This window comes from Trichosurus vulpecula, chromosome 4 (assembly GCF_011100635.1).
Source record: "Trichosurus vulpecula isolate mTriVul1 chromosome 4, mTriVul1.pri, whole genome shotgun sequence".
NCBI classification, from domain to species: domain Eukaryota; kingdom Metazoa; phylum Chordata; class Mammalia; order Diprotodontia; family Phalangeridae; genus Trichosurus; species Trichosurus vulpecula.
Window position 1 is genome coordinate 255,061,939 of NC_050576.1, and position 10,754 is coordinate 255,072,692.

At 38.1% G+C, this 10,754-nt stretch overlaps 1 protein-coding gene across 4 annotated transcripts in view; it reads left to right on the plus strand.

Annotated features, from left to right (window-relative positions):
- Window positions 1-8,095, plus strand: part of FXR1 (FMR1 autosomal homolog 1) — a 62,968-nt gene extending 54,873 nt beyond the window's left edge. For 2 of the 4 annotated variants that reach the window (XM_036758060.1, XM_036758058.1), the window contains 4 exons: window positions 929-1,129; window positions 1,837-1,917; window positions 6,311-6,402; window positions 7,668-8,095. In XM_036758060.1, coding sequence (XP_036613955.1) covers window positions 929-1,129; window positions 1,837-1,917; window positions 6,311-6,402; window positions 7,668-7,844 — 551 coding nt within the window. In that variant the 3' untranslated portion in view covers window positions 7,845-8,095. The remainder of the gene's footprint in view (window positions 1-928; window positions 1,130-1,836; window positions 1,918-6,310; window positions 6,403-7,667) is intronic. The other 2 variants (XM_036758061.1, XM_036758059.1) reach the window with 1 other exon arrangement.
- Window positions 8,096-10,754: the final 2,659 nt, after the last annotated feature.

Here is a 10,754-nt window from a genome sequence, read left to right on the forward strand (position 1 = left end):
GACCATTCATCGATCCCTAGGCTTTATTGACCTTCATGAATGTCCTTAGCAGTATCTTTTGGCTACTCAGTATTATTGGTATGCTCCTACTTGACATAAAGAAATAAATTTTTTTGGTTTTTATTTGGTGTGTGTGCTGTGAGAGCCTGCCTGAATATCTCTCCTCTTGTAACCTAACTCATAGGTTATTTATGTTTAGTTCACCGGGATATATGACTGTAGTTATCTCAGGAGACAGTATCACATGAGTGCTCTACTTTGCATTAGGAAAGACTTAGATTTGAATCTCAACCTCTAGACAAAGCTGAATGACCAAGTCATTCTGAGCCTCTGAAATGGCAATGGGAGTAATAGACAGGATTGCCATGAGGCAGTCCTTGATGGTAGTAGGTAAATTGCTTTAAAAATTTGGAAAGGGCCATAGAGAGTCCAATTACTTATCAGCATTTTCTTCACTGGTAATTATTTGAATCAGTTTTACAATTAGAACAGCAGTAAACTTTTCCCAGGTTATCTAATCCCTAGTGAACAAGTCTACATTTTCATCCATCTTTCTGCTTTTGTGTGAAGTTGTGATGATTGTTTCTGTTTAGAGTAACATCCCTGAGGTCATTGCATAGAAGTACAGTTACTTGTGGCTGACTGCATAAAAGTAGGCCATTAAAAACCAGTGTAGTCAACAGCCTGTATTCTGCTAAGGAAAAGGTTCTTTCAGAAATACAGTGGTATATTAAGTGAACTTAGAGGAAGCATGGAATTAATATTGAGATGTTTCAGATTTGGAACCTTAGAATTTTGTTTAGAAAAGCACTTTTGATTGTGTGACGTTTTTTCATCTATTTTCAGATATTTGAGCTTTAGTAAAATTAGTGACATAGCCAATAAGAGTCCTAACTGGGGCATAACTTTTTTCTTCAAACAAATGTAGTGCTTAAAGATCCAGACAGCAATCCTTACAGCCTGCTTGACAATACAGAGTCTGACCAGACTGCAGACACTGATGCCAGTGAGTCCCATCACAGCACTAACCGCCGCCGGCGGTCTCGTAGACGGAGGACTGATGACGATGCTGTCCTCATGGATGGAATGACAGAGTCAGACACCGCTTCTGTTAATGAAAATGGTCTAGGTATGTAAACGCTTAGGTACATATATCATTGATCTGTGAAGTTTTAAATGTGATTTACATGTTGAATTTTAATTGAGAACTCATTGTAAGCAGTATTGGTAACTTGTGTCTGACATAAGTAAGACCCATATGACTCTAGTTCTCAACCTGTAAAAGCCTGTTATGTAGCCATATACCATGGCTTTGTCAGTGTGGGTGGAATGACTTCAGTGCCTGTCAGGGCTGCTGTTAAATCAATGAAGTACTAAAGCAATATAGGCACCCCCTGCCCTCGTTGCCCTGATGAGATACCTCCCCCAGACACTGCCCCCAGTGAGAGAGCAAAACTTAAGAATTGGGACTTCAGTTTATATGTTTCTGTTAACACCTCATATGGGAGGTGTGTAGATCTCTGTCCATATTTATATGTGTGATTGTAAAAGCAGGTTATAATGTCAGTATTATGGAAATAACCTTGCCAGTAATCCCCTAGATGACATGGCCTTACCTCCTCAATAGTCTGAGGAATGTATGTGATTCTTAAATGTTGTGCATCCCATCATCTGTAGATTATATTCATCTTATCTTTTTGTAGAGTGTATTTCATAAAAGTACTGTGTATTGTTTATCATTGGTGTTTGTTTAAACAATCTCTCTTTCCCCCTTAAATCTTTGAAGGAAAGACTTTTTATTGTCAGAATAGTTCATGGTAAACTTTGCAATTGCAGATGATAGTGAAAAAAAACCCCAGCGACGCAATCGTAGCCGCAGGCGTCGTTTCAGGGGTCAGGCAGAAGATAGACAGCCAGGTAACTTGAGTGTGGACCTGTTGATAACATCAGGTCATAAGCATGAAAAATGTCATGTCTGCTTTTAAAAATATCTATTTTCTATTTAACTGTGCACATATGTGCGCATATACATTGAAGATTTGCATTGCATAAATTGTTGACTCAACTAATAAGACACAATAAGTGTTTAATAACCTGTCTAATTGAACTAATATTTTGTCTTGTTCTCCTCCATGTCCCAGCCCTATACAAATAAATTTTATAAGAAGAATATCTCACCCTCCCTACTCCATCTCCCTTTCCCTCCTCCAATTTTGGCATAATTGTCAGACTCTTCACATTTGAGATGGAAGGAAGTCTGCTCTGGTCCCCAGGAGTGTGTTCTAGATTGTGATTGAGATGGACTGACGTGTGGGCAGCTTGCATGGTGGTGCCTGTTTATTGGACCTGGATCCAACACCTCATTTTTATGGGCCATTATGATGATTTTTTTAAAAACCAAAATATGAAGTGTCCCTTTTTTCTAACAAGGCAAATGCATGTTCTGTTACTATGGTGTGTGTGATTCCCTTCCTTTATACTTACTAACCTTTTAAAAATTAATAATACTTAACCTAATTTAAAGAATGCTAACTTATTTTGAAAGAAATGATCATGATTTGTACTTTAAAGGAAATTATTTGCTCTGTCTGTTGTTTTGAGCACATTTCTATTTCTTATGTTCAGAGAAATCACATGTATAGTTCCAGTGAAGAAATTGTGTAAGCCAGAAATAAACCCTTTTAAATTGAGCAATTTTTGAATTTTTTTCATAACAGCCTTCCGTGGTTCTCCCCAAATAAAACCTGAAAATGCCAGTACCCTTAGTATTTAATCTAAATATTATGGGCATAAAATTCTATGGCAAAACTGGTAAAGCTTTTAAGACTAGTTGAAAACTCCAAAAAAAGGACCTATACAGTTCATGAAATCAAAAGTTGTATGTGGAATATGGTCCTTTTGATACCTATAATTTTGTGATGCACTTGGGTTTTGGTAGACTAAAGGGCATTGGACACTACACTCCTACAGCAAATCCTTTTTATCAATCACAGAGTATTCCAAGGTCCTCCATTCTTCTATAGCTGTTCCCAAATTTGTAAAGTCTTTTAAAGGCATATTTCCACTCTGACTTATTTTTAAAAAATCTGTGATCATTGGTCAAGGTACTTCATTATCTGCCCTGCCCTTTGGTCCAGCTTGCCTTTTTCCTCACTTTTCAGGGCCTGCCCTCACTCTCGGCCCTACTTCACTCCTGGATTCCTGAGAGTGAAGGAAAAATGAAAGGAGGGGAACCTAGGGGCCTCAATTCCAGGTACAGGAGCCAGCACTGGAAGAATAGTATTCCCTGCTAGTGCAAGTGAACCTTGCAAAATCAGTACACATCCATTGACATTTAACTTTATAACATGCATTTTATTCAAAATATTCAAAAAATGTTTTACAAAAGTCCGCTTGGTGTAATGGATTGAATCAGCCTGGCCTCCTGGACAACCTGGGTTCTAATCCTACCTCTGAGATATATTGGCTATGTGACCCTGGGCTAGTCTCGTCACCTCTCAGTGACTCGGGCAGTCCTCTTAGGGGTCTGAAGTTTCAAAGAAGGTGCTGAGTTCCTTCTCTGCATCTTTGTTCCCTCGCCCAAACCACAAGTTCAGTTAAAAAATAAAATAAGAATGACATTGCAATTTGCATCCCTCATTTACAGTAAAATGGAACAATTTCATATTTTCCCCACCTTGCTCACAATTCCGTATCTCATCATCTTTCAGCATGGATTTTAAATTGTGCAAAAGGTTGAACAGGGAAATGGTCTTACCCGAAAGGTCTCTTCAGATTGTGTCTCAGCTCACTTTTGAAATTATACGTTGAACCAAGCAGGATCAGACTATCATAAAAAAATACAAATAGCTATTTATTTCTTAGGCTGTAGAAACTGAATTTAAGCTGTTTTTGAGAAGACCCAGTTCAATTTACGTAGCTTCTTAGCACTTCCCTCCCTGCCTTGAATGGTCAATAGAAAAGTGCCTGGCTCTTTCTCTAACTGATCTAATATCAGAAGTTCATGTATGCTCTGTCCATGCATTGGGAGGGGAAAAATAATTCCAAAAACTTCCTTTTCAACCTAGTAATAGCAGAGCAGCTACTCCTTTCCTGTGCCTAGAATGAAGCCACTACGAAAATTCCTAAGCTGAACCTAGAAGCATGGTTAAAATAATACTGAGAACCATTTTAAAATGGATGCTGCCGTTGTAAAGAGATGTGCATGTAAATACATGCACTCTCGCGCACACACGCGCGCACACACGCGCGCACACACTCACTCCTAAGTCTCCTTTTCAGTTTTACTGAGGTGGGCACATTTGCAATGGAAAAGGCAGGAAGTTCTTTCAGGATAGAAATCTATTTTGCAAGTATTTGTGAGCAAAAATGCTGTGGGGTCTAAAATAGTAAACCAGTTCCTGGACCTTTAATTGGTACATTCCTGTTTCAGAGCTTGGAACAAATGACAAAACACCAATACATGTAATTTTAAAAATACTTGAAATTAGCCAATTAAAGTTCGTAAATAATTACATTGAAGCAATCACAATGAAGACTTTGTGGAAATGAACCAGAAATGAACTATTTGGGGAAATTTTCCTTGAAATTAGGAAACATTTTTTCAGTTAGTGTTTTAAAGATAGGCATTGTGGCGTAGTTTATAGGGGAAGCTGATACATCAGAAGACTTGGGTTTTTACTTCTAACACAATAGCTCTATAATTGGACAAGTCACCTAATCTCTGTGCTTGGAGCTTACATTAGGGAGGATATGAATTCCTTATCTGCTGTTAAGTGGAGGCATATTTTGCCCCAGGCATTCTCTACAGTGATGAAATCATAGTTCTAGACACATCCCTTCCGTGCCCCCCCCCCAATAGATCATCCACTAAGGACGTGTCCATTGACCTGAGATTTATTGTCACATGCCCCATATTTAATAGCTTTTAAGAGGATTATACTGTTATAAATTTTATGCAACTTTAGTTTTCATTATTCCTAGAGAGTTGATGTCCCCCACAGGTTTTAACAGCCATCATAAATATAATTCTATACCCTTTGTGATCTGGTTTCCTACACACACACAGCAAACGCACACATCCCCTTTGGGATTATTATGCCCTGATGTCAACAATCATAGGTGGTAAATAATTGCCTATGGAGTTGCCTCAGTTACTTTGGATGTATCAGAGTGCCATGGTAGTTTTTCATAATTCTGCTACCCTCTGTCCACAGAACCAAGGTGACCTTCATGGTCTTCCTCAGAGTTTCAGGTTTGTTCCGTGTGAGGTCGGTATGTGTTGTATCTGCCCTTTTTAGTCCCATCACACACACTCCCCACCCCCCCACCAAGCCAGCCACAGGTTGCCAGGGCCAGGAGAGTGATTCCAGAATTCCTTTTTGTACCTGGATGTGTCCTTTGCCCAGTGTTGGCCTGTTCATTAGCATGTTGCCCTGCAACTGCTTGTTACTTACATAATTCCCCATGATTCTTTTCATTGGTGTTCCCCTATTCCCTGATTTGGATGCAATATGTTGGCATTAAATGGTAAAATATACATGCAAATGTTTCATTTGTGTTTTTAAAAAAGCCATTTTTTAAAAAACAAACTTGCATATCTGTGACAATTTGAGTTTTCTGATTAAATATCTCTACTTGTAAGAATATTGTTCCTCCATCATTATTTTTTGACAAGTGTAAATTTGCAAAACATTGTTCAGGGTTTAGCTATGTAATTTATTCCTTAAAGTTGAATGGAGGTTTTCAGCTTTTAAAAATGTTTCATTTTTAAAATTCATCAATTAGTATTCATAGAAATGTGTTCTTTTGATTTTGCTGTAGGGTGTAGGAAGTGAATTATTAGTTTATTAATTTTTGTATTCTACTCAAAGCTTGAAATTAGTGGGCAGGTCCAAAAAGGTTGCCAATTTCTACTGCCTTCACATGCTTATGTCAACTGTTTTTCCTTCTTCGAAGTGGGATCTGAGGTTGTTGGGGTCGATTTTATACCACAGTCCTCAATCCCCCGATTCCTTGCTTATCTGCCATCAGCAGCAAAAAAAAAAAAAAAAAAAAACCATGGTTGAGTGCTTGGCAAAGAATGACTTGCCCACATTCTCTTCCACTTACCAGTCATAAGCTAATAGAGATAACAGTTTCACACTCTATTAATGTTGACATAATATGATCCATTATACTTAGTCATAGGGAAATGGGAAACCTATTATTAGTCCTCCTTCAGTAGTGGAACTGCCCTTTAAATCCAGAACATTTTGGAATGTTCTGTTATATTTCAGTACCTGTAATTTTTCTCTCTCATCTCTAACAGTCACAGTTGCAGATTATATATCCAGAGCTGAGTCTCAGAGCAGACAAAGAAACTTGCCAAGGGAAACTTTGACTAAAAACAAGAAAGAAATGGTAAGCAGAATTAAATCTGTAGCTCCCCCCCACCTTTAATTCTCATTGTGTGATGCTTATAAACAGTAGGCATTGAGCACCTGCTATGTGCTCAGGCACTGAGATTACAAATCTAAATGTGATGTACTCTGTGCCCTCATGAGGTTTTTTCATCAATAATTTAAAACTTACATAACTTCCTTTCCCTCAGGAGGGGGGATTCTTTGCTAATGTGCTTGATTCCAGGTAACTATAATGATTTATTAGGTGTGAATTAGAACAAGTCAATAAATTATATTGAAGCACTGTGTTTGTCATCAAGTTAAAACCTGATTTAATTTATCAGCTTGAGTTAAAAAAAATTCTTAGGAATAAACCATCTTATCTTTAATTTGGGAAATAAGCTACATGAGAGGGGAGGCAGCACATTGGAGTCGGAGAGCACTGAACTGATCATATTCAGGAGCATGCACATCATGGCTCAATTGCATCACTGATTAATGGTGTTACTTGGGACAAACCACTTGATCTTCTGGGCCACAGTTTCCTTGTTTGTTGAGGGCATTGGACTAGGTGATCTCTAAATTTCCTTCCAGCTCTAATCTATGCTTCAAATTATTTCCATGCAACTCATTCTTAAATAATGAATCTTAGGAATCTTGAAATCTTAGGTTTCAGATCTTAAATACATGTGTACCCTGCATTAAGCAAATTTAAATACAATTTGGATTTACAAAACAGATGAATGAGAGGAAGATTATCCACTGAACAAAAGGTGATTTCCTTTTAACAGTGAGTTCCTTACTGTATATACATTGTGATGTAACTCTCTTAGTCATAGAAGAATGGGGTCTTGAAGGATGTTCAGTGGATGAGGTTTGTGGAAGATTAAAATGCTTTCACGCTTTTGCTGGACGGAGCTTTTATTGGACCACTGAGGGTTTGAGCAGACATGTCAGGGCCAGTGGGACCTGAACCGGGCAGAGAGGGCTGCTTCTACCCAAGCTCCTGGGTGATGAGGCGGTTTCCATTGTGTACCGAGGTTACAACAGGGTATGAGAAAGTGATGTAAATCACAAGCACTTGAGGAACACACCTTGTCTGGAAAGCAAGGGTTATATGTCTCGGTTTTTTTTTTATTATCGTTAAGCTTGATGCCAAGTAGGACAGAGCAGTGAAGCTACTCCACGCTTTTCCTAGTGAGCAGGACATTTTCATGTGGCTCTGTTCCTTCTCAATTAGATTACATTGATAACAAAGTTGAAACAGTTGTCTTCCTTTGGCAGGCAAAAGACGTGATTGAAGAGCACACGCCTTCAGAAAAGGCCGTCAACGGCCCCACCAGTGCGTCTGGCGATGAAGCATCCAAGCTGCAGCGCGGCCCTGAAGAGGAGAAGTCCGGCGTCTCGAAAGAAGAGGAGAATTCTCCCGAGGAAGCCGCCGTGCTCAACGGCGTGTCATAAACTGAAGTTGCTAGTTTACAGTTCTTTTACATTACATTTTACAATAGTGCTCGTACAGCTTGCCAAAGATAGGATACGGATCGCCAGTCTTGACACCGCACTTTCAGTTCCTCCATTTGGAATAAAGAAAGGGGAGGGATCCTGAAGAAATCATATGTTAAAACATTCTTTGACACCTACTGTGTTATAAATATATCATCAGATGTGCCTTGAGATAGTATATGTAACATTAAAAAGAATTGCTGGCTATAGGAAATGTTATTTTGTTTTCGAAATATGGCAGAGATGGGGGGTGGGGGGGATCCCTAACGTAATATTCTTTATGAAAGCATTAGCTGCTTTTGTTACATTTTTAATAATATGCAACCACTTCTTCACCTGAGGAAAACTAGAACGAAATGCAGTCTAAAATATTTTGCACTGAATTGTAATTTCTCCATTAGTTTAGTCTGGAAACTGGTCTGTTTTAATACATGTTTTTTAAATGCTGTATGTAGAGGAAAAGCTGCAGACCACTGGAATACATTTGTTAAATTCTCAAACTGCAGGGACACTGGGTGATATTGGCAGTGACTGTTCTACATTGAGGCTTTGTTTGGTTTATTTATTAAACTGTACAGTATTTAAAAATCAAACATAGCTTTAGTTAAAACACTAAGCTGAATTAGTCATGTCCATTCAGACATAACCTGAACTACTGAAAAGATCAATTTCCAGAAGGTTTATTCTGTATAAACTACATATGTTAGTCCTTAGTAGAGTATTTTTATTTTTGTTTTGGTTGTTTGATGTGCAATATGTTTTTGTATGCAGGTAGTAAAAAATAAACTTTGATCTTCCATTTGCTGGATTTTAACTTTTACTTTCTACCCCAGTTGTTTCAAAGTCAAAAAATACAAATAGGCCTAGAGAAGCTTCCCCTTGGCTAATCATAAAAACTAATATCTAATTTGATTTAAAGTACAATATCTTTTATGCAATTACAGATATGAATCCTATATTTAAAGTTAGTTTTAAATTTTCCATTGAATTTTCAAATGATTTTTAAATGCCCTGAAGTCAGTTACACAATTTGTACCATGAAAAGTTAACTTGGAAATTTTATTCTGAAGAGAAGTTTTGAGTATGACATAACCATAAAGACATTCTGTTTCTATTGAAATTGTGACTTTCTCCTCCCTCACACACTTCCATTCCCAGAAAATAATTTACATCTTGGTGAAATTATTTTTAAAGTAGCATTGCAATCCAGCAAATTCGTTTTGCAGACCTAATGGAAGAAATCCTGTTTGCCTTTGGGTTAAGTTGGAAAATTACTCATTTTTGTTAGAGATTCTGATTTAGGTCACTTTCTCCTCATTCCTATTCTCTTCCCTTCACACCCCCCCCCCCAATAAAATTGAATTCCATATTAGGATAAAGGGGTTTCATTTTTTAGGAAGTAAATGAAATTTATCTTGAAACACAACTTTGTATTTGTTTTAACAACTGAAGCAGATATTTTTGAGGTCATTGATGATGGGGAGATGACCCATCTGCAAATCAATTGCTTAATCATCGGTTAAGAAATTTTTTTTCTTTCCCACCCTATATTAGGAACATAACCGGCTTGACCAGTAGATACTTGAATGCTTTTTCAATGATTTCATATCAGTGTTTGAATTACTGTCTTAAGCTAGAAATATGTAAAACAAGTTAGACTTCAGAACACCTTGAAACCTTAAATATACTGGGTTCTCTGCCCCATATTTTTCTGTTTATTAAGAAGGAAATTTCCTTTTGACTAGTTTTTCAATTCTCAATATTATCTTTTAGACCAAATCAGTCTAAAGGACAGAAAAGTCTCTGCCCGCTAAGCCAGTTAATCACTATCTGTAAAACCTTGTCAGAAAGTACACTTAAAAATGGGTCTTCCCTTTTGTCTTGGGATTTATTAGGGTTTTTTGGAGGCAGTTTCCCAGGGTGCATGGCCAATCCTGTATTTTAAGGGGTGCCCACTTAACCTCACTGCACAGGTGGGAACAGCTCTGACGGACCAGGGCTTGACATCTGGCTTCGCCACTTACTAGGATTGCACATCTCAAGTCACATTCTCCAATCTTTTCCTCACCTATGATAGGGGTCTCTACCATTGATAGGATGTGGTTAGCACCTTTTTGATCATACTTTGAAAACGTGGACAGTTTTTAAAATGTCATAAATAGAAGCTTCCATTACAAATGTAAAATAGAAACTGCTAACTTGGTCTTTTAAAAAACACCCTTGGGGCAGCTAGGCGGTGTAGTGGGTAGAGCACCAGCTCTGGAATCAGGAAAACCTGGGTTCAAATCCAGCTGCAGGCACTTGACATTAGCTGTGTGCTTCTGGGCAAGTCGCTTAACCCCAGTTACCTCTCAGAAAAACCCAAAAAACAAAACCCCCCAAAACCAACCCTTTAATTTGTCCCTAGTTAAAAATTAATGGCCAGTTTTCTTGAAACAAACGATGGGCATGTTGGCACTACCTAAGCAAACTGGGTGACTGCCATCCAATACTGACTACAAAGACTGCTTGCTCTGAGGCAGGATTGGGAATGGGGAGGGGAGGTTCTTCACTTGTATGGATAAAAGGAAAACTTCAAATACTTAATCTCAGTCTTTTAAGTTTTTCCACAAAATTTTTGGCAAAGTTGATTTTTTAATTTTTATTCCCATCCTCCCATCTTTGGGACACCCTGCCCTCAGTTATCATTGAGCTATAAAATGGGTAGGGGTAAGATTACTGAATCATCTCCCTTACTTCTCCATGGTTTACAGGCAAGGCCTGCTGAATCTAAAGTTTGAGAACTCAAGTTTAAGTCACCCTACCTGCATGACTTTAAATGGAACTTTCTGTGCCACAACGTTCTCAGCACCTCTCCCTCTTTTTTTT